This window comes from Mirounga angustirostris, unplaced genomic scaffold, assembly GCF_029215605.1.
Source record: "Mirounga angustirostris isolate CCGP_5_RB_7025 unplaced genomic scaffold, mMirAng1.0.hap1 SCAF_3, whole genome shotgun sequence".
NCBI lineage: Eukaryota > Metazoa > Chordata > Mammalia > Carnivora > Phocidae > Mirounga > Mirounga angustirostris.
This window is the reverse complement of record NW_026991711.1, coordinates 11384137-11407850: the sequence shown is the minus strand read 5'-3', so window position 1 is coordinate 11407850 and position 23714 is coordinate 11384137. Positions and strand designations below refer to the sequence as shown.

At 53.5% G+C, this 23714-nt stretch overlaps 2 protein-coding genes across 2 annotated transcripts; one reads left to right on the top strand and one right to left on the bottom strand.

Annotated features, from left to right (window-relative positions):
- Positions 1-348: 348 nt before the first annotated feature.
- Positions 349-7447, bottom strand: ZIC5 (Zic family member 5). Its single transcript, XM_045867853.2, has 2 exons — positions 5974-7447; positions 349-1568 (listed from the first exon to the last, which is right to left on the bottom strand). The coding sequence occupies exons 1-2, from the start codon at positions 7430-7432 to the stop codon at positions 1126-1128; spliced, it is 1902 nt and encodes a 633-aa protein (XP_045723809.1). The 5' UTR covers positions 7433-7447; the 3' UTR covers positions 349-1125.
- A 9288-nt stretch (positions 7448-16735) lies between these two features.
- On the top strand, positions 16736-22816 carry ZIC2 (Zic family member 2). Its single transcript, XM_045867854.2, has 3 exons — positions 16736-19202; positions 20988-21151; positions 21383-22816. Exons 1-3 carry the CDS (start codon positions 18131-18133, stop codon positions 21731-21733), a joined length of 1587 nt encoding a protein of 528 aa, XP_045723810.2. The 5' UTR covers positions 16736-18130; the 3' UTR covers positions 21734-22816.
- The last annotated feature ends 898 nt before the right edge of the window (positions 22817-23714 follow it).

The following is a 23714-nucleotide window of genomic DNA, read 5'->3' as shown; positions in this document are numbered from 1 at the left end:
GGGAAAAAAAAAAATGCACGAAAATGCAGTTTGGGGCATTGAAAAATAAAGACTTTTTAAAAGGTTGATACAACAGTATAAAAGAGGGCTTGGCCTGTTTTTAAAACAACAGTTTTCCCCAAAAATAGGCATGTTGCCAACATCACACCTCCTCAGACTTGCCTGTTAATTTAGGCATCCCCAAAAAACTTATGTAAGACTGATCTTTTCATTACACGAGAAGTTTGGACCCAGTCAAGAGGCGGCATCTGAGATTTCAGATTAAAAAAAAAAAAGAGAGAGAGAGAGAAAAGAAAGCACTTGAATTTCTTCTATTTCACAAAATATCACAGTTTCACAGTTGCCTACTGCAGCAGCTTTCTCCTCTCTCCACTTTTTTGCTGGAACAATCACAGTGGCACAATAAATGGAGACGTACTAAGTTTGCTGCATCTTTTTTTCTTTAAATCATACAAGCGGGGTACTGAGGAAACAATCCTGTATAAAAATAGCGTGTTAAGATGAGATCAGTAATAAAAGAGTGGAAATTTAAAATTACAACTATCAGGACTTAAAGGGTTTTTACAAAGATTTTTGGACACAGGTACAGTCTAAGATCTGTTGGCAATGCAGCAAGTGTGTGGTTTACAATCAAGAGGCCTTTTTAGAATTAGGGCCCAAGGAGGAGGTGAAGAGTCTCCAAAGAAGCCCACGGTATGGTGTTAAAGGCATTCTCGAGGCACGGCAGGAAATGCAGAGGGCCTTGTTGCTCTGTGGAGTTCTGACTTCATGCGTTTTCTCGCTCCTTTCAAAGTACACGTATATTGCATTGGCAGTGTGTATCTCCATTAACCCTCGGTACATTTTGCTCCTAGCCCTGTCCCCCCTGCAACGTACAAGTCCAGCTTGGTTGTTTTTTTTTTGTTTGTTTTCTAAGAAGAAGAAGGAAGGAAAAAAAGCCCAAATATCTTAATTAAATTAATTAAATGTACAAACACCATAGGGTTTCATACTGAATAAATAGGGCTAATTAGACCCGGTGGCAAGTCTGAGTCAAGGGTTTGTCTCAGGCTCGGTATTGTCTCAGGTTAGGATATGGTCCAAGGACTCCCACTTATGACTTATTATTATTATTACAAGAAAATTCTAATGTATCGTCCGCGCAACTTCCGAGTGCCCATACATCTCCTCATCTTCAGACTCCGAAGTACTTCCGTTGCTGGAAGGTGTGTGAAGGTGGCTGGGTGCTCCACTGGCCTGGCAAACATACCACTCATTGAGGTTGGTCACCTGAGGGGACAGAGTGCTAGAGCGACTCCTGGTTGGGTCCAGCACAGGGGACAAGGGGGCACCCACTGGAGTCCCCACTGATGAGTAACCAAGGGCTCCTGGAGAAGGTGGTGGGGACTTGCAGTGAATCTTCATGTGCTTCCTCAGAGAGCTGGGGTGAGTGTAGGACTTGTCACAGCCTCGGATCTTGCAGTAGTAGGGCTTGTCGCTGGTGTGGACGTGGGAATGTTTCTTCCGATCGCTGCTATTGGCAAATTTCCTGTCACAGCCATCAAATTCACATTTGAAAGGCTTTTCCCCTGCAACAAAACATAGCGAAGGTCAACAATTGCTTTCCAGAGACCCCTCACTTGAGAGAGAAATCTTGGAGCAGAAATCTGGAAGCATTTCCCCATTCTCTTGAAGACCAATCCCCGGCTTGGTTTCTACTCCTAATCCCTATGTTCCAGAAGGCAACAGGGAAGGGATACTTCAGGGATGAGCCTGGAGGCTCTCCCTGGACCTGGGCTAGTAAGAGGCTAGAGGTCAGTCCCTGCAGTACCACAGGGCTGGGGGGGTGGGGGGGCCGGAATGGCTAGGGCATGGTCCAGGAGGCAACACCAAAACCCAATGAGGACCCAAATACCCAGGTCCTCACTGCCCTCAGGGTCTGTACCTGCAAAAATATAAGCAGATCTCCTGTCAAGATAAATGCTGATAAAATGATTCCTCCAAATCCACAGCTTGGGGGAAGGATATAAGAAGAAGAGAAGAAAAGTAAGCAAGTCCACTAAATTAAAAGTGAAGTGGGGGTGGTGCCATAAAATTATAATAATGGCATTTTGTTTCAGAGCGGCCCCAGGATTCCACTGATGGAAAAGGAAATGAAATAAAGCCAAATCCTGTTCTCTTCAGAAACAAAGGCACCTGTGAGACACACAATCCCATCACTAGATTTTTTACAAGCCTGGCTGGGCAGAGACTAGGCCGATCTCCTCTTCATTCTACCACCTTCTCTCCCAACTTGCAGAGCAATAAGAGCCTACGGAACAGAACCTTAGCAAATGTTAGTAAGGCCCACAAGCCTCCACCAGAAGCGAGCATGTACCTGATGCTCTATGGTGCTCTATGGAAACCGAGGCTGACAGCTTTCTACCTTACTTACGCAGCAGAAAAGGGACTGTTTACCAGTCTTTGGCCCATCGCCCCTTGAAGCTGCTCTAACCACCTCAGGAACACAATGCCTTTAAACACAAGGCCCCTACTGCAGGAAGTGGAAATGCTTAATAAAAATTCAGCCATATACCTTTGGCGTTAAAAAGCAAAAAAGGAAGATGGCAGGTAACAGTATGAATTTTCTCTCTCACCTAAGTATCTATGAACTTGATGTATTTAGTCATGATTGAACAAGTCATCTCAGACATATTTTTGTTCAATAATACTTTACATGGTTTTTAAAATAAAGTTGAATTTCTCTACATTCCGGCAGCTACTCTGGTAGCTTTTTTCTTGGTTTGGGATAATATATATTTAAAAAAAAACAAATAACTATTAAAACAGCTTAGTATTTATAAATTTTTGTGGTGAGTTTTCTTATACAAATATTTCAGTGCAGTGTTTGTTGTTGCTGTTTTAATTTCACCAATGCTAACTGCTTCAGCGCCAGAGCGTAGTAACAGGTCTGAAAGTATTCAGATGCCTGGAATATAACTTATCCCACCCTGGATTACTGTCTAAACATGAAATCAGATATTATTCAAATATACGTCCTGCATTGATCTATACAGGGAAAAACACAACATAACACAATCATCACAACCTTCTCTGCAGATGAGCTGCAACACCAACAAAAAAATGTTAATCACTTTTTATCAAAACATCAGTTATCTGTCCTGACTTCTGTGTTCTACTTTAAATGGGAGATAATACTAATTTAATGTAGCATTATTTAAAAAATTTTAATCAGCCTTTCTTCAATATGTAGGCCTAAGTGGCTTTATTCATCCTTTGGAAATATTCAGTGCTGTCTGTGGAGTTCTCCTGTTTCGGTGCTCGCTACATATCCCGGATTGTGAAGAATGCACACAGCTTCAACTCTGCTGGCCCCGCCACTGCCCACGATAAAGACAAGTAATTAGGCCCAGTGAAGGGAGATGTGGAATGGAGGGGGAAAAAAAGTAGAAAAGTAGGGATGAAGGACAGGCAGAGGAAGAAAGTAGAAGGGTGGGGGAAGTAAAGGTGAAAGGATTGCCTGTTTTATTCAGGGGGCCTAAGGGGGGCAGTGAGCAAATTCTAGCTAACTGGAAAGGGTGAGAGACCCCAGTGTTTACATTTCAGATTCTGACAGAGGGGTCAATCAGAATTTAACTACTTGCAGAATTTGAGAGTAAGGGACGCTACGTGAGCTACTCCCGGAGAGAACTCGAGTCCGGCCCAAAGGAAGGTTATAAACCGAATTGGGGGCACGTGGGTCAGGAAATGGGCCTTCAGGAGTGGCTGGGGGATTATTTCCTTTGATCAATCTGTTCCGGGATCCCTGATAACCCCCAAAAGGGAGAGCGCCGTGGTGGGGGGGGGAGGGGGGTCCCGGATGGTCCCTCGCCGCACACAATGCGCCAGGGCTAGGCGGCCCAAGGACCGCCAAAATCCCCAGGCGCGGGTTTGAGCACGAACGTGAGTCGCTGGCATCCCTCCCGGAGGGCCCCGGCGAGAAGCACGCGGTCTCCAGCAGCCGGGCAGGAGAGGTAACCCTGCGCACGCCGTGGAACCAGAAAGCACCACCGCCCGGGGGCCCCCCCAGCGGCCCGGATCTCCGCCCCGGCGCGCGCGCGCGCGCACGCCCCTCTCCCCGGGGCCGTCGTCCGAGGGAGCGGGGACCCCGGACAGCTTCCGCGTCCGCAATTCCAGTTCCTTGCTCCACCCGGGCAGAAACTGCCCTCAGCTCCGGCCGCCGCGAAAAGAAAGGTCCACTCTCTCTCTGAGGCCTGGAAAGGCGGGAAGGGCCCGAAGACGCAGGCTCTGCTTTCAGGGTGCCCACTGGGGACGGGGTTGGGGGCAGCTTCACCTCCTGCGCCCCGCGTGCCTCCTTAACGGTCCCAGGCCCCTGTCCCGGCGGCAAGTGCTGGGCATAGGGGCAAACCTGCCTAAGCGGGCCACGGGAGTTTTTCCAAAAGCCTCAAGGGAAGTTTTTCCTTTTGGAAAACTCCCTAGGGCGGACCGATCCCGATTCGAAAAACGGGGATGGCCCAGGGAGTTCCCGGGAAGACTTCTTCCCGGCCCATCATCGGTCCACATGAGGCCTGTCCGATGCTGGCCGACAGTTGCAAGGCGCCGGGCCGGACCTGGGTCACCCCGACCCGGCTTCGCCCGCAGATGCCCCTGGTGCCCCCTGGTGCCCTCGGCCCCGGCCGCTAGCCAGGCGTTGGGCCCACGCGCGGCGGCTGCCTCCTCGCCGCCCAGCGCCGATAAATCAGCTAAGTAATTACTGAATGTAAACTCCAGTTACTTAAGTGTCCTCCGAGGGGTAATATTGTCTGTCCCTATAAATCCCGACTGCTCGCGCTCATCAGCGCTTCCGCCCAAAGCGCTCGCCCGTTAGATGGGGGCACACGACCCACAGGAAACACCCCACCGGCCCACGCCGCAGCCGCCTTCACGGGGGGGGGTAGGATGGGGGACTGGGATGGGAGGGGTCGCCACGGCGCCGGGGGTTTCCCCCCAAGTTCCTCCGCGGGGCAGGTACCAACGACCGCAGGAGACTTTAGCTCACCCTGTTCTCCTCCAACTAGAACCTTTTTTGAAAGGACAGAGCAAATTTCTCCAGCACCTTCTCGAGCATGTGTGAATGTGTGTGATAGAGGTGTGTGATGCTACGTGTATGAGCATCGGTGTGTACGAAGGTGTGTAAATGAGGAAGTGTGCGTGAGGGTGTATGTGGAAGAGGAGTGTGTCAGAGCATTTGGGCGCTCCAGCAATGAGGCTGAGATGGGCAGTATCAGATGCGGCTGCGTAAAGTGGTTTGTGGGTTGTGTGCACGTGAAGATGTACCTGTGGGGTGCGTGAGTGTGTTGGGGGGAGGTCTTCGGGGGCCCATGGGCGCATTCCTTTGGCATTTTGCACCACGCCCCGGAGGGACTGGACCCCTCCCCTCCTGTTGGGACCGCATCGAGCTGGGCCTAGTGGCCTCAGTACTGGAGCAAATCCCACGTGCCCCCTCGCACGCCCGCTCTTCGGAGCACGGCGACCGCAAGGGGTCTGCCACCGGGTGGGGAGGAAGGAAGAGCCACCGGGGCTGTTCCGGCTCCGGCCTCCCTTCCCCATCGCCCTCCCCAGGTTCCCGGGGCCGGGCGAACGGGGGCTGCCGACCGTCCTGGGCGCCTTCCTGCTCCGACTGCTGCTGCTTCTGTTCCGGGGCGGCGGCGGCGGCGGCTGGAGCGCGTTGCCGGTCCCGGCCGAGGGGCTGTGGACGCGCTGGAGACTCCACCGTGTGGGAACCCAGCGCGGGGCCTGTGTGTGCTATCGAATTACTTATTCATAGAAAAAAAGGGGGGGAGAGAAAAAAAAGAAGTCACATGTCCGGGTTATACGTATGCGAAGAGAAGCAGCAGCAGGAGAGAGAAATTAAGGCGAGCAGGAGGAGGAGGAGGAGGAGGAGGAGAAGCAGCGGCGGAAGCGGCGGCGGCGCGGGAGGCGGCGGCGGCGACGCGGCCGGGGACAGACACCCACCTGTATGAGTGCGCTTGTGGATCTTGAGGTTCTCGGAGCGCGCGAAGACCTTGCCGCAGCCCGGGAACGGGCAGGGAAAGGGCTTCTCGCCCGTGTGCACGCGGATGTGGTTGATGAGCTTGTATTTGGCCTTGAAGGGCTTGCCCTCGCGCGGACAGTCCTCCCAGAAGCAGACGTGGTTGCTCTGCTCGGGGCCGCCCACGTGCTCCACCGTGACGTGGTTCACCAGCTCGTGCATGGTGCCGAAAGTTTTGGAGCAGGGCTTGGCGCCGCCGGCCGGGGGCGGTGGCGGCGGCGGCGGCGGCCCGGCCAGCTCGTCGGGGTCGATCCACTTGCAGATGAGCTCCTGCTTGATTGGCTGCCGCATGTAGCGCAGGAAGGCCCCGGCCGCCCCTGGGAGGTGGGGGTGGTGCGGGTGCTGCGCGGGCGCCGGCGGCGGCGGCGGCGGCGGCGCCGGGGGCGGCGCGTGGTGCTGCAGGTGGGGCCCCGGCCCGGCCGCCGCGGCCGCCGCCGCGGCCGCCAGGTTCAGGTTTAAGTTCACGGCTCCGTAGCCGTGCAGGGCGGCGGCTGCAGCAGCCGCCACCGCCCCGTAGTGCGCATCCCCCGAGCGCGGCGCGAAGGGCGGCTCGGTGCGGCCGTACAGCTCAGCCGCGGCGGCTGCCGCTGCCGCCGCCAGCCCCAGGCGCATCTGGCCGTTGAGCGGGTGCGGGTGGCCGCCGGGGGCTCCCGGAGCGTCGTGCAGCGCAGGGAAGAGCGCCGGGCCCCCGCCGCCGCTGCCGTCCGGGCCCGCGTAGGTGCCGCTGGCCGAGATGAACATGCCGGCCGAGTGGGGAGGCGGGGCCGAGTGCTGGGGGGAGCCCGTGCCAGACCGCTGCTCCCCTCCAAGCGGGACCCCGTGCATGGCCGCCGCGGGGGCCGTGGCGGAAAGGTCCCTCCGGAGGACGAAGTCCCTGCTGTGGCCTTTGCCGCTGCTGCCGCCGCCGCCACTGTCGGTGGTGGTGTAGCCCGAGAGGGCAGGAGGAGGGGGAGGGGGAGGAGGAGGAGGTGAAGGGGAGGGAGGAAGAGGAGGGGCTGGGGGCGGGGGCGCGGAGGGCTGCGCGCGGCTGCTGCCCCCGCCACCGGGGTAGGTGCAGGCGCCGGGGTGCGCGACCGAGGCTGCAGCGCGGGCGGCGGCCGCCGGCGCCTCGGGCTGTGCCGGGAGCGCCTGGGAGGGAGGGCTGAGGCCGACCGCGCTCGCTTGAGCCATGTGCTCGGGTCCGAGCGGAGTGATGGCCACGCCGGGGTCAGCGCTCAGGTCCCGAGGGCGGAGGTGCGTGGCTGTGGCGCGGAGTTGGGAGTGGGAGGGCGGGCTGGCCAGCGCCGGGAAGCCTGTCATATTCTGAAGCGGCCTGGCCTGAGCCGTTGCCAAATCCGCTAATCTCAGCGCTGGCGGGTTCCTCTTGCTCAAGGGGGGCTCCATCAGAACTACACAATCAGACCCATAGACCCTCACTGGGGGGACTTTTTTTCCCTCTGCCCACCTTCAAAAACATGTATATATTAGGCTCTCTTTAACTTCTTTGTCCTGGCCTAACTCTGCTTATTCCTGTTCCCACTCTGTCCTCCAGCGATTGGCAGAGCGAACACCACATTTGAGCTGCACAGTGGGACCGAGATTTTTGGAAATGGCACGGGTGGGATTGGAGGGAACAGCGTGATTGGCAGCAGCCACGGCTGCCGGATTGGCTCCCATTCAGGCCTTCGGCCCAGCAGGGATCCGCCCCCGTGCTCGCAGCCTCCTTCGCTTTCGCTTCGCGCCCCCTCCTCCCCTGGAGCCCTGCGTCCCCGCCTTCCAGGGGATGCCCAAGTTGCACTTGCAGAAAGTTTGCGCTGGGCCTGCGCGCGCAGCGCCCCGCGTTCCCATGACGCGCCTGTCGGAGAGCGTGCGCCGGCACGCGGCCGAAGGGCGCGGCGTGGGTAAGGGCTGGAGACACCCCCAACCCCCGGACAAAAGGAGGGAGGGGGATAGCCCCCAGCTTCAAAAACCTCCGCCTCACCGCACGCAGCGTCTCCTCCACCATGCAAACACTTTCTCCCTCCTCCGTTGGAAGAGCCCTGGGCTGCTCTCTGGAGGAGGAAGGGGAACAGAATATAGCCGTCGTCGTACTTGTGGAGGTGATGCTAGAAAGTTCTTATTTGGGAAGGACACCCAATCTGCCGAGCGCTCACGTAGGGCGCAGCGACAGGCGACGGAATGAGGAGGGATATTAAAGTCCTATTAGTTGCAAAAACAATTTAAGTGATTTGGCTCCGCAAGACACCAGGTGAAGTCAAAATAAATCTTTCCCGAAAAGGAACCGTTTTGCCTCGACTTTTTAGCTCCTGCAGTCCTTTTCAACGTGGTTCAAAGGAGTTGGCTCGAAGTGTAATCTCACTGCTCCTCAGTTCTAGATCTGCCACTTTGAATTAGATCTACGGGTGGGGGTGGGAGAACATTGGGCAGCGATTCTAACTTTTGCCTCTCTGAGATACAGTGGCAGGGGCAGGCCAAACAGCATCTCTCCAGAGGGAAGCGGCTAAGTAAACAATATCCTTTACGCAGAATTTCTTTCCAGCCCAGAAAGCACTCCATATGTGTGCCTCAGTTTCATTGAAAGGACCACAAATTAAAACTGATCCAATAAAATGAATATTTTAAAATCAAGCAATACTTTCGATATTTACTTACTAATAGAATAACCCTTTACCTTGTCATCGTTTTCTAGTAAACTAATAGAGAAGGCGATTTGTCTTATTTGAAAACTATATAAACTGGCTTTAAAAACAAAAAACAAGCCCCATCCTTTTCAAAGGATTTGTTTGTTATCACACCTCTTTAAAAAGAGAAATAGGTTCCTGCATCACTTCTGGGGGGGGGGGGAGGTGTGTGTGGAGAAATGTGGCATCCCCAAACTTTAGGGTTGTTGCTGCCCAAAAGTATCACTTCAGCTCTTAAAAAGAAAACACTTTAAGATTTTGTGATGTTCCAAGATGCTAAAAAATTAAAAGTCAGGTGTTTAAATTTTTATTTTGTTGGCCTGCATAAGATTATTTGTAAAAAAAAAAAGTGATAATGACTAAAATGTGATCCCCCCCCCTTTGGGGATGCAAAAAACAAGTTACCAGTTTAATTCGTTTGCAGTCCAAGTAAAAATAGACTGCATAAAGCCATCATCTTTATGGTCCTAGGAGATGGTCCTGGGAAGTGGTAAGAAATATTTTCAAAAGAACTGATTTGATAGCCCCATTTACATCGGTGTGAGCAATGTTTAACAGGGAACTTCCCTGTGAGCCTTGGGAATGTCATTCCTCTTACAAAACTGACAAGCAAACAAAGAAAATACTACAATCAAATTTCAAATAGGTTTGTTCTTTAAGCCTCAATGAAGTTCAAATACGGGGAAATAAGAAAGGCATGAGTGCAAACACAACGAAAAAAAATTAATAAACAGCAGCGACAAAATCCGCATCTGTATTTGGAGAGGATGAGTCCTTTCACAATTTTCCTTTCAAAGACTTAAAACGTCTCAAGCCAACCAGGCAAAAGTGTAGTGAGGACTGCCATCTCTATGGATGGTTTCTGGGAAAGCGTATTTGGAATTGTCACCACTGTCTCCATCCTCTCTCAGAACATTTCAAAGGAGTTTCCCTTATTTGAATTTCTTGGCAATGATCATCACTACTTCCATAATAGCAGCTTTGCATTCAATCCTGCAGGTTATAAGTAAAAACAAACAAAAAATGGACGAATAAAGAAAGAAGAAAATAAACACAACCTACCTTTTAATATGGACTACTGAGCATTTTTATTGTGCAATAAAATGGGTACCTCCATCCCCTCCAAAATAGCTTTTCCTCAAAATTATAACTGCTTTGTTTTATTGAATTGCTGAAATTTAATGGTTTAATGGGTGAAGGCATGAAGGAAAGGCTGTAAAAATGTGAATAATGGTGCAGCAGAGCCGTGCGGAATCTGGAACCCGCCTCCTTGTACAACTCTTGTTAAACACAGCATGATATGTATCTGTCATCGATTTAATATGTCTTAATTCAAATATAGCTCCCTGATCAATTTCTTTTTATGGAAGCCTTAAAAAAGAAAAGACTTTCTTAGGAAATAATAGACATTTGGGTGGCGATTGGAAAGAGGGATATTTACAAAGTGCGTTTAATGAATATTTGCAAATTTATGGCCAAACCCAGACTCTAAAAAGATAATTGACTCAGGTAAATCGACTTGAGATGCTAATTCTTAAAAGAAAGAACTGGGAGCAAAATTTCAATCAACACCAATAAGGCGCCAATAAACCGCCTGCCAATTAAACCTGAGAATAGGCCTAGCTAGATGGTCACCAGGAAGGCTCGCAGTGGATTTCCGGGATTGCCTTTCTTTATAAAAGAGCTTTTTATTTTGTAGACGCGCTTTTTGTTATTGTGATGACCCGCCTGACCCCAGGTGCGCTGTTTCTTTTTCAAGCCATTTGGGAGCCAAATCAAACCCCCTTAACATCCCGAGTTCCTAAGAACCTAATAACTGTGTCACACTTCCTAAATAAACACCAGCAATTTCCAGGGCGTTGAAGAAAATAATAATGGTTTCCAAAAAAAAAAAAAGAAGAAGAAGAAGGCATGCAGGAGTGTATAGAAGTCGTTATGCCAGTTCCCATCTGTGGATTCAGCTCCATGTTCCATGATTCTGCGGTGCTGCTGGTTGTCAGGGCCGACCCTAAAACTCATGCCCTTATCTGCGCTTTTGCCGCGGAGGTGCTTGTGTGGGGGCAGCAACGTGGCAATCTATGGAAATGCCCTTTCTGGGGTCAACAGGTGCTCTTGGGGAGCATCGATTTTCAGACTTCCCTGTTGCACCCGGAATCCCAACCTCCTTCCAGAGCCAAACAAAGGCAGGAGGAGGCTGAGGAGGGACTGTGAACGCCGAGCTGGCCCGAACCCGGCGGCCCCGCCGCGCTCAGCCGCCTTGAGGCTATAGGACCCGGTCTCGGGGATGCCCAGGCTGGCGCTTGTGGCTTCCCGCTGCGCAGGGGTGGTGGTGACTGAGGCTCCCCGGAGCCCTCCGTTCCTCACGGAGCACAGCCAAGTGTCCCTGTGATGGGTGTGGGCGATTAATAAACTCTAAGGGAAGTGAATTGGACATTTCCTGGCTTTTGAGCCTTTGTTTGATTGTTTCTGCAGGCGGAGGGAGGGGGTAAGCCGGGGACAGTGAGGTGGACAAGAAAGGATCTGGGGGACCCACTGAGCTGCTTTTTATTGCCCTTGCAATTGCTTTACCGCTCGCCAGTCCCGCGTGGTTTCCGCGAGGGCGGCCACCTTGCAGAAGGACTGACTGGGTGCCCGGCGGGTTTGGAGCACCTAGTGCCATTTGGGCCACGCTAGAGGCACGTTCAAGGGCGAACAGGGTGCCCTGAATTATTCCAGGGATCAAGGGAGCCCAGCCCTAGGGCGCCAGTGGGTGCTCAACAGGGAGGAGGAGGGTTACGAGCAGACACTGGAGAAGGTAGGGGAGGAGTACACTCAGACCTCTCTAAAGCCCAGGCAAGGTGGGCTAAGGGGCCCCCAAAGGTTCCTTTTCATTGAGGTTTGCCATGCCGGAAGTGATGAGGACTTCGGGTTCAAGGCTTTTCTCAAACCCCGCTTGCTAGGCGTCTAGGCAGTGAGGTACTGGGCCACTTCTCTGGGCCCCTTGCCGGGCTTGCTGTCGGCAAATACCCCCGTCCTCCAGCCTTCACCACTCGCGGGCTAACCTCCTGGGAGCTTCGAGCCTGCCTGGGGGCCTTGGTGCTCCTAAGCGCCGGGCAATTCTCAGCCCTCTGAGCGTCTCTCCCAGGGTTGCCTCTCCTTCCCGCCCTTCTGAGCTCGCCCTGATTCCTCAGGCTTCACGGATACCTGCGGGGCTGAAAGTAACCTAAAAATGTGCTTCTTGCTAAAGTTTATGATCCCTGTCCCATGTACCTGGGCTTAATGAGGATTTTTTTGTTTGTTTGTTTTTTTTTTAGGCACAAGACTGAGATTATGTAGCTGTGACTGAAACGTTGGATTTGGGGTTTGTTTATTTTGGATAGTCAAGAATGGGGATCCATCCCGTGTCTCCCTGACCTTAGTGCTTAAAAGCCCTTGAAAAATTATGGCTCTCTTTACTTTCCCATTATTAAAAAATAAGTTGAGTAAAATTGGCCTGTCGTCAAATATTCTCATTTGGTTATCAATCATTTTTACCCTCAGAGATGGGGGTTGTAGGAGATTGGCCTTTGACCCACATTTGACCATTAGGATTGGTAATTTCTTGGGAAATGCCTAATTGTTGTGCTTGAAAATATGCTTAGAAGGTCAAAGCAGGAACCACAGAAGTCCCTTATGTGTTAACGGTTCATATAACCACCCAATATTTATTTATATTGGACCCAAGATGCACTTTTCCTCCCTTTCATTCTTTATCTCTTAGGATGTTTTTAGATGGGAGATGAAGGAGGAGTCGAGGTTGTATGGAGTGTTGCTGTTTGGGTTTTGTTTTTTTTTTTAATTGCAGATTTGGTGGGTACTTTCCCCTGTTCCACACCCCTTCCAATATCTATACTTCAATATTTGAAGAAGCTGTTGAGGCAAATCAAATAGTGACACGTTGACGGATTTACTTGTGGAAGCAATATGGTTGACATATGGCATTGTTATTTATGAATGACAGCATAAATTGTATTACAAAGTCTATTGCAATAATACTGCAGTTTATTGGAAAGCTGCTCTCCTGCCACCAGGATTCAACCTCCCTGGATGTAGTTCATTTGGGAGCCCAAAGGATAACGGTCCTCAAAATAATTAAACACATTCATGTAAGCTAATGCCTCCCGTTTTCTGGTTTGTTTTTGTTTTGCTTTGTTTTGCAGCAGTAGAAACACTCCCATCAGGAAAGAGGACAAAGTCACGACAATTAGTTAGTTGTCTTCCTTTTGCAAAACCACAACCACTGTCACATGGAAATGTCGACTATTTTTTTATCCTTCTGAGTCCCTAATGACAAATAGACAAACATTTGCATCCCCATCAATAAACTGCTGGTGAGCATATATTTTATAGAGAGACTTTTTATAAGCCCAGTTACAGAACAGTAAATTTTAACTGTAGAAGAAGAGAAGTTCTGTGAACAGACTGGAGAGGGCCTTATCCTATGATACCTCCCCGCCTCCATTCGACCTCCCCCTTCTTAAAAATGGTATTTAAAAGTTACAACACTGGCTGAGATTTTCATGATTTCCCCTTCTTTTACATTACAATTTTTCCTCTTTTTTTTTTTTTTTTTTTTTTTACATTATGCTTCTCTGAAGCTCTGACAAAGAACTTTTGTTCTAGGTGGGCTTTACAGAGGAGGCTCTCCCACCACACATGTGGTCCTTCATGGGTCAGGGGTCGCCCAGCCCAGGAGTGGCTGAGAGGGCTGAATCAAAGGTGCCCTGCAACTTAATATCCTGTTGATGATCTTGTTGAATTTATGAGTCTGTGATACAGAAGATGGTGCTAAAATCCTCTTTTTTTTTGGTCTTGTGTGTATAGACAGCTGATTCCACATTTGTTTCTCCCATCTTTACCCCATTCCCACCCCTTTCCTTAAGAGGAAATTAAAAATTTAAATGGTATGACCACAGCGTGTTTCTGTTTTCCAATGTAAAGATCAGTTTTGTTTGCTTGTTTGTTTTTGGCCTCTCCTGACCAGCAAGATATACCTATGTGTGTGTGAGAGTATGTTGTGTGTACGTATACACTGTTTTTATGTGTATGTACGCACAAAATACTGGTCATGCTACAAAAGAAGTCAGTCAACTGTTCAGAGGCCCACAAACCTCAACGAGGTGCTCAGAGAATGAGTGCCCGGGTGTTTGAAAGGATTTGCCGTTTTTTTGAAGACAGCCCGAATTCTCTATCGCATTGCGGGGGAAATGGAGGCCAGCCCATGCCCCCAGGGGCCGACCCTGCAGGGCCATCCACATGCAGCAAAGCCCCGGCTCACGCCAGCCCCAGGCACCGGCCCCGGGGAGCCTCCGTGAGATTATCAAAGAACAATTTTGGAAAACTTACAAAGAGGGGACATATTTGCCCGGTGGAGACAGTCGTGTGTCCCGTGGGTCTGACACCGTTAAGGCGTGTCCTTCCAGAAACCTGTTGAAAAACTGATCACTCACAAGGTGCAGAACGCCTCTTAGCCGCTTTTTTCCCTTCGGCCAAGAAGCCCAAATCTACTTTTGAGGCAATGACTCTGAGGCCTTTGCAGGTTTTCCCCCCTTGCTTTCTTGCTCTCGTTGTCTCTCTTCCCTTTTTCTTCCTTTAAAAAAAAGAAAAGAAAAGAATTACTGTGTCATGGGAGAAAGGGGTTTTGCGGTTAGTAGAGAAATAAAGCACTTCTAAGCGGGGAAGGCGACATGACTTTGAACTTGGCTCAGCTCCCCTGTGTCCCGCAGAGAGAGGAGAACTGGAGCCGGGAAAGAATAGCTAGGAGGGCCCAGCCCGCGGGCTCTCCCGCGGGAATTAAGGAGTCGGCCCCACCGCCCGGCGGTGCGCGGTCCCCGGAGTCTAGAGCCAGCGAGCGCCCAGCCGCGTCAGCCGGAACCGCGGACGCTGCAAAAGGCGAATCAAAGCGAAAGGAGAGAATGGGGCAAAGAGGAGAGAGACAGAGGACTGGGGAGGAGGCGAGAAAGTGGGAAAGGAGGAAAACTTGAAGTCTGGTGGCTTGAGAAAAGGAGGGAAGTGAGGTTTCTAGATGTGAAGGATGACCAGTCTCTAAGAAAATATTTTATTTAGTAAATATTTTTGGAGTAAGCTTTTTCAATTCCTCCCCACCCCCATAAATTGATGAATAAAGTAAACGAATGTGAAAGGCTGTGCATTGGGCAATTTTTTTTATTGATTCGATACAGCAAGGCAGCCTTTCTCCTGGGAGATTTTCTCTTTTGTCTCTGTCTCTCTCTCGATGCCCTCCCTACTTAGAGGGGCAGTTTGGCATTTGCCCCCCCCCCCCCCCATAGCGAGGTGTGTGGAAATGAGGAACATTTCCTCCTTTGAGGTAAGGCAAGAATCTCCAGCTTCCAGACAAAAATCTCGGGCTTTCAGACAAGATGACCCAGACTCCCTCCTTCTTGCCCCCCTCCAACGGCAATGGGGGGGGGCAGCGGGAGGACACAGGGCACCTTATGCAAGGGGCTTCCGCCAGCTCCGACCTTCAGAAACCCGCTTAAGCCGGGAGTGGCTGCCAGTGCCGGCGGAGAGAGCCCGGTTTCTCCCAGCAATAGCGACCTAGAGTTGTCTTCCCGCGTTTTTGTTGATTTCATTTCAACGTGAAAATTTTAAATGCATGTTGATTATTTTCCCTGACTTGAATTTTATCTCAACTCTCAGCGATTTGTAAATAAAAGCAGTCCTCTAGCCAGCTAGGCGAAGAAAGGCGCTGGCTTCAGGCCTTTCATTCACACCTCTGCAGCCTCCGGGCCCGGCGTACCCTCTCCGGTTACCTCTGGGAGCGCAAGCTTTCGGCAGCGGGACAGGAAATGTCCCCAACGGCCAACCGGGAGCCCGGGGGACGGCTGTAGCCCCAGAGCCGAGAGGCAGGCCTGGCGCGGCACTAGCAGCCGCCCGGCCCCGCCACCGCCCGAAGATGGGGGGCGAGGGGCGTTCCCAGGTCCTGCAGAAGGAGTGATAAATATCTTCTAGAAGGTTTAAGCCCTACCAGTCTGGAGGTTTCTTCTCTGGAGGCCCTGAGCCTGACCCTCGGCCAAACTCCAGCCTGAGCCTTGCTTCGCCGCGCGCCTCCGGCGTCCCCATACTCCCCACCCCACTGTGGCAGCGGCCGGGGCATCTGGGCATCCACCCCGACGATAACACTGCCTTTAAACGACTTCCAATCAACCCCCTCCCTCACGGGGGCCGCTGCCCAGTGTTTACTGCTGTAATCGGAGCAGGACGCGAGCGGCGGGGGGAGCCGAGCGCGCTGAACCGCGGGTGGGGGCCACGCCAGGGAGGGGGGCGGTGTCTGGGTGAGTGTCCAGAGAGTAGGAGGAAGGGGCATGTCTGGCTTTACCTAGGCCCACCATCCAGCACCTGTGTTTTCAATACCACAGAGTAAGTTTAAAAAGGGCGGGGGGTAGATAGAGAGCGTGCCAACCGATCCCGGGACGGGTCCCCGGGCCGTCCCCGCCGCGCGCTCCCGACTGGGCCCGGGGCCTGTAGAGTCCCGGCTTGTGGAATCTCCCGCCGGCGAACCCGGTTGCTAGCCAAGTTCTCGAGTGACCACGGTTGCCGGCTTTCGGTGCCCGCCGGGAATGGCTCGGGTCCCCGGGGAGTCGGCGGCCTCTGCAGAAGGGCGCGAGTGCAGGGTGCTGTCTCCTCCGGACCCAGCCAAGGGCACAGTGACCCCGCGGCCCGGGCCAGCATTACGCGGGCCTCCCGGCTCCGGGGAGAGCCGCGGCCGGCCGCGACCAGGAGCCGCAGCGCCGGCCGCGCGGGCGAGGAGCTGTAGGCTGGCAGGCCGGGCTGGCTGTGACTACCCGCGGGATCCGCAGCTGCGGGGGCAGCGGGGAGCTTCGGCAGAGCGGGGGAGGAGGGGCGAACCAACCGCGGGGCGGGGGCGCTGGATTGACGGGGCCTCGGCGGCCAATGGTGGCGACGGAAGGGCGGGCGGGGCGGGAGCCGCCGTTAAAGGGGCGGTGTGACCGTGAGTCCCGGCCTGGAGCGGGAGGGAGAGCGGGAGGGAGAGCGGGAGGGAGAGCGGGAGGGAGGGAGGCTCGGGCGGGAGACGCGGGGGCAAGCGGGGGAGGGGAGAGGAAAAGGAGGAGACAAAAAATAAATAAATAAATAAATAAAATAAAAATAAAAGGCTGCGGCGTCGGCTGCAGAGCCCACCGAAATAAACAGAGGCGGAGGTAGCGAGCGGAGCCCACCGCACCCGAAAGGGGGGGACCTGCTTTGGCTTCTTCGCACTTGCTCGGATCTCGGACTCCGGTCGGTCCTCGGGAGCGCGGCTGCCCGCTCCGGGTCCAGCGTTTGACCGACCGGCGAGAGGAAGCGAGCGAGCTAGAGATCACTTTTTTATTGTTGTTATTGTTTTTCAGCCTAGTCTCCCCTTCTCCCCTCCCTCTGCAAGCCTTCTCCCCTCCCACAGCCCCCATCTCTCCTCCTCCCCCGCCTCCTCCTCCCGCACAACTTAAAGAAAGAGGGAGAGGCGCGGCGCGGCAGCTTCCTTCATCTGGGGGAATTCGTGGCTGCTGCAAGTTTACTACGCGAGGCGCAGCCCCTGCCAAGCCCGGAGGACGAGGAGGGCTAAACACCGCGGCCGCTGCGCGAAACAATAGCCGCCGCGCGCGGAACGGCTCCAGTAGGGCCGCGGGGGAGGGAGCGGCCGACCCGGCGCGCCGGGGAGAGGGCGCTCGGCCTCCGCCCGCCGCCTCAGTGCCCCCGCCGCGGTCAGGTGGAGCCGTGGGCGCGCCGGGTCAGGGCGCCAAGCGCGGAGCTCGCCTCCGTCCCCTCCTCGCCCGCCTGCCCGGCCCGTGCACGGCCGCCGCGTTCCGGCACGGTGGCCCCGCCGCTGCTGTGATTTCATTCTGCGGGCGCCGCTTGGCGCTGCCGGGCCCGGGGTCCGCGGGGCGTGCGAGCGAGTGAGTGTGTGCGTGCGCGCGCGAGTGCGCGCAGGGGTGGGGGCCGCGGCGCTGCGCTCGCCCCCCGTTGGCCCCCCTCTCCACTCCGCTCCCCACACCTCCCTCCCGCTCCCTCCTCCCGCCCTCCCTCCCCTGCCCTGCCCGCCCGCCCCCGCCGCAGCTCCTTTAATACACTTTGGTTCTCCGCCTGGCTTTGGACTCTTCTCCTCCTCCACCTCCTCCTCCTCCTCCTCCCGCGCCTCCTCCGCCGCCGCCTCCTCCTCCTCTTCCTCTCCGCGCCTTCGCTCCGCGCCCGGCCGCCCGAGGCAGATCCAGGCGGCGGCGGAGGCGGCGGGCGCAGGAGCGCGGCTCCCGGGGCTGAAGCCGCCACCACAACCGCCGCCTGCGCTCGGAGCCGGGCGGCCGCTGGACGCACCGCGCGCGGGGCGGGAGTGGGAGCGGAGGAGGCGCGGGGCTCGCCGGGGCCGGCGGGGCGGGTGGGCGCGCTGGCCATGCTCCTGGACGCGGGGCCGCAGTTCCCGGCCATCGGGGTGGGCAGCTTCGCGCGCCACCATCACCACTCGGCCGCGGCGGCTGCGGCGGCGGCTGCCGAGATGCAGGACCGCGAACTGAGCCTGGCCGCGGCGCAGAACGGCTTCGTGGACTCAGCGGCCGCGCACATGGGCGCCTTCAAGCTCAACCCAGGCGCGCACGAGCTGTCCCCGGGCCAGAGCTCGGCGTTCACGTCGCAGGGCCCCGGCGCCTACCCTGGCTCTGCCGCGGCTGCCGCTGCAGCCGCCGCGCTTGGGCCCCATGCGGCGCACGTCGGCTCCTACTCCGGGCCGCCTTTCAACTCCACCCGGGACTTCCTGTTCCGCAGCCGGGGCTTCGGGGACTCGGCGCCGGGCGGCGGGCAGCACGGGCTGTTTGGGCCAGGAGCGGGCGGCCTGCACCATGCGCACTCGGACGCGCAGGGCCACCTCCTCTTCCCCGGCCTCCCGGAGCAGCACGGGCCGCACGGCTCGCAGAATGTGCTCAACGGGCAGATGCGCCTGGGGCTGCCCGGCGAGGTGTTCGGGCGCTCGGAGCAGTACCGCCAGGTGGCCAGCCCGCGGACCGACCCCTACTCGGCGGCGCAGCTCCACAACCAGTACGGTCCCATGAATATGAACATGGGTATGAACATGGCAGCGGCCGCGGCCCACCACCACCACCACCACCACCACCCTGGTGCCTTTTTCCGCTACATGCGGCAGCAGTGCATCAAACAGGAGCTCATCTGCAAGTGGATCGACCCCGAGCAGCTGAGCAACCCCAAGAAGAGCTGCAACAAAACTTTCAGCACCATGCACGAGCTGGTGACCCACGTTTCCGTGGAGCACGTCGGCGGCCCGGAGCAGAGCAACCACGTCTGCTTCTGGGAGGAGTGTCCGCGCGAGGGCAAGCCCTTCAAGGCCAAATACAAACTGGTCAACCACATCCGCGTGCACACAGGCGAGAAACCCTTCCCCTGCCCCTTCCCGGGCTGCGGCAAGGTCTTCGCGCGCTCCGAGAACCTCAAGATCCACAAAAGGACCCACACAGGTAACTGAGGGCCGGGACGGGTTGGGGCGCGGGGGAGAGAGAGGCTGTGGTTGGTTGGCTGGGGAAAACGCGCAGACCGCCAGTTCCTGCTCTGGGATGGGAGGTGTTTTTGTGTGTGCGAGACAGCCAGAGGCTTGTTTTTGTTGGAGAAAGAAAGAATATTATCGGGCTGGGTTTTTCCATGTACGGAAATTGGGTTTTAAATGATCGGTATAACATCAAATGTATGTTTTGGGTGATGTAATTGCTTCGTTTGCTCAGCCCCGGTTAATAATTTCCGTTCTAAATAGAACGCACAAAATAAAACTGCTCTCCAACTCGGTGCCCGGGAATCGAGCCTAGAGAGGATTTTGCCAGCTTGTCTGGATGTGCTTTTCAGCTCCGGCTGTGTGTCTGTGTTTGGGTGGCTTGTGTGTTTTCCCACTTCTTTTACTCGCGGTCCAAAAGTCCTTCCCGGGACTGTTTTCCCGTTAAATGAGTCTGTTGTGAGCCGAAGCTGTAGAGTATTTCTCGTTTAAAAAAAGAAAAAAGAAGTGTTTTTAAAGCCCATTTCGGGGTAGGTCGCGGGGCTTTACGGCGGGTTCGCAGTAGTTTGTGGAAAACCAGAGGGTTTGCGATTCCAAACTTGGACCAACAGCCCAGTCAGAGAAAACCCCGGGGCAGTACGGTCCCGCGGGGCAATCGCGTGAGAGGAGGGAGCTGCAAAAGAACGCGCCTCTCGACTCATAGATTATTCATCTCTGACCAGGTCCCAGCCAAAATCGTGCCAGACGATTTCCTAAAAGAAAGCCAAATGTTTTAGCAACTTCCCCCGTCAATATTTACCCCAAAGTGGGGATGCGCCAGCGGCCTATTGTTCTCTTCCGGGAAGGGAGGGAGCCGAGGTGCGAGACAAGCTTTTAACAAGGTTTAAAATTTGAGAAATTTATTTGCATGAAATGCTTTCGAGTCCTATGTCTGAGCGGATGTCTTTAAAAAACAATTTAGGTGCTAATGGAATTTAACGTTAAATGGTCCCCTTTCCAAGAGGAACGATGTTTGAGTTCTCACACCTCTAAATGACTCCAAGCATTTGGAATTCTGGCAACAGGATGCAGGGACCGCCAGAAAATTAAACAGGGAGATTTTGAAAGCCTTTGCTGACGTCCCCCACCCCCACTGCCCAGCCTGTGCCTCTGCGATCGCGAGATGCTGTCTTATCTCTAATATGTACCTTTTTCCCCCGACTTATTTTTACATGACTAGAAGTGAGACTCGAATAAGGGTTAATTTAATTTGCAGAATTTTGGATGAAAAAATACTGGCTCAGTTATGATCCACAGCCCCGTCCCCAAACTACATAGCAACTCCAAATGTAATTGCCTGTTGGCCCCAGAGACAAACCGACAGCAGCCCAGCAGCCTGCGTGATTTTGATAATGCCCTAAATATTTTGTCATAATAACAGCTTCTCCATGGTGAGACCAGTTTGTTAGAAGCTGCGAATCCAAGGAGTCCTATGGAAAGGTGGGCAGGGCCGGGTGCTACCCCAAACTCATTATAAATCTAAGGAAATGGGTGTCAGTCTGGAAGAAAATTAAAATATGAAGTGAATGAGCAGGACTGTCAGGTGGGAAGGCAGTTAATTTCATCTTAGTTTTGCCACAGAGGCGATCCGACCTGGTAAGCGACCCAGGCCCTTCTAGTTCCTCTTTCCTTCTTGCAGCGGCCTTGCTCCTTCTAGATTGGTTGGGGGCTCCGGGAAGCTCTGGGTGTGGGCAGCAAGCGCCTCTGTTTCTATCCACAGGGGAGAAGCCCTTCCAGTGTGAGTTCGAGGGCTGCGACCGGCGCTTCGCCAACAGCAGCGACAGGAAGAAGCACATGCACGTCCACACCTCCGATAAGCCCTATCTGTGCAAGATGTGCGACAAGTCCTACACGCACCCCAGCTCACTGCGGAAACACATGAAGGTACCACCGGGGAGGCCGGGAGGAGTGCGAGGCGGCTGGCCCGCGGCGCGGGTCCGGCCTGGACCACCCTTGCCAGTCTGGGAAGGCCAGGGTTCCCCGGGGCCCGGACGGCGTGGAAGTAGCGGGGGGCAGGGGCATTTCTGGGGGTGCTCCCCCCGGGAACTCGGCCCCACAGCAGCTGCACTCACACCCAGTCCCCTTTGGTCTCCCCTCCCGGCTTTTGTCTTGCAGGTCCATGAGTCCTCCCCGCAGGGCTCTGAGTCCTCCCCGGCCGCCAGCTCGGGCTACGAGTCGTCCACGCCCCCGGGGCTGGTGTCCCCCAGCGCCGAGCCCCAGAACAGCTCTAACCTCTCCCCGGCGGCGGCCGCGGCGGCGGCGGCGGCGGCGGCGGCGGCGGCCGTGTCCGCGGTGCACCGGGGCGGAGGCGCGGGCGGCGGCGGCGCGGGCGGCGGCTCCGGCGGAGGCAGCGGCGGGGGCGGCGGCGGGGCGGGCGGCGGGGGCGGCGGCAGCTCTGGCGGGGGCAGCGGGGCAGCCGGGGGCCACAGCGGCCTCTCCTCCAACTTCAATGAATGGTACGTGTGAGAGGCCGGGGCCTCTCTCCCTCTCCCAGTCCCCACCCTGGCGCAGCCCTCCCGGTGGCCAGCGCCAAGGGCACCCTGTGATGTGTTGTTAAAATTATGAATCTGATTTTTATGATGATGAAAATGATTTTACCAGCAGAAGGATTTTTAAAAGTTTTTTTTTTTAAAAAAATAATAATCTGGGCATGAAAAGCAAAAATATCCCTCCCGGAGTCTCAGAAGCTGAAAACATAAAATAAGAAATAAAAAATTTAAAAAATAAAAAACCCATAAAAATATTGAACCAAACCCCCATCCTTAATCACCCCCCCCCATGCCCTCTTTCCTTCTCTCCCAGTTCCCAGTCTTCTGACAAACTGTACATAGCGAACTCCTTCCTTCTCCAAGGTGGTTTTAATGGCTTCTCGGTGTATAGAAGTTTGTCCATTTGTAACTCTCCGGATTGCGTTCCTTCCTGCCTTTCTTCCCTTCCCTTCCCCAAGTGATGGGCTTTTTCTTTTTCTCTTTTTAGTTTACCCGGTTTCTTTTTAAGTAATGTGGAAGAAAATGGTTTCTTTTGTATTGTGGTATTGAATATTGTGTTCCTTTATGAGGCAACTTGATTGTAAACTTCATGCAACTATAGACTGGAAAAAAACCGAGCCGTGCCAAAGTCTCCCTTCTGTTTCTTCAACACATTGATCCACAGCGCACACACACACACCACCACCACCAACGCTTGTGAATGTATTTTTCTGTTAGCTGGGTTTACATGTGATGTTTTAGTGCTTTTGCAAGTTCAATTTGTTAGTTCCTGTATGAAAGATTGTGGGGGAAAATAAACGTCGTGCCGTTAGCTTTTCCGTAATAACACCCTTCCTTCTGTAAATACCCGTTACCATATTTATCCATTTGTAATTAAATTATGGTATTAACTTGCTACAGAGGAAACAATATTTATAAAGAATGTTTCTTAACTATAAATATGTACAATTGTGGGCATAAACTGTTTCAGATTTTTTATTTGAAGGTTTTAAGTGGTTTGATCATTTCTTGTGATATGTTTTGAGAGTAATGCATACAGAAATATAATAAAATGTGTTGAAACTGCATGAACATACTATTTTTTTCTAGCAAAGTTATTAAAGAAAATGGGAAGGGGGCAGCTGAGGGTTGATGTGGGTATGCATCAGCTGCCTAGATGAATGGGAGGTACCACCTTGCATTCTGGGGAGGAAGGTGTATGTATGCATAGAAACCAGGCCAAACTGCCCCTTTGGCAGAAAGTCTCAAAATTATTTTCTATGTCCTTTGTTTGTAGCTGAGAGTGAATTAAATTTTTGGAAAGGCCCTGTGAGGAATGGCGGCAGGAACCTTCAGAGTTTCTAATGGCTCCATTATCTGAGGGAATGCCTTTCTTTCAACTATTTGGACTGGATTTAAGAGCACTAAACATTTCCTTATTCTTTGTTTTCCCTCTTCCCTGCCCCCTTTCCTCTCCCTCCCTCTGAAAAGCTGAGGTATAGTTATTTTTAATTGCACGTTTAAAACTGAGCTGAGTACTTTGTTTTTGAACTTGGCCCAGTGATTATAGTTTAAGGACCCTTTTCTACCAAAACTTTTTTCTTGAAATGTTAGAGAGCTTGCTCAAGAAATTTTGCTTATCTGCACAACTGCTTTGCACCAATAACTAGGATGTTTAAGAGAAGAAGGTGATAGAGAGTACATTTGAATTTAAGCAAGCAACAAACCGTTGGCCCAAGACAAAAGAGAATCCCTTCAAGAATTCAGTAAAATAGAATAAGAAAAAGATTAAAATGGTCAGGTGGAAGTGAGGCAGAGCACCAACCACCAGTTTGTCTAGAAGTTTTGCAGCTTTACTCCCTTCCCCTGCAAGAATTTGTCAGATTTCAAACAAGATGCTCTAGGGAAGAAGGTAAAAATAGTTTTAATAATCAAAGGGTAGGAATGGGGGAAATTATTTTTAAATCCCTGAGACATCA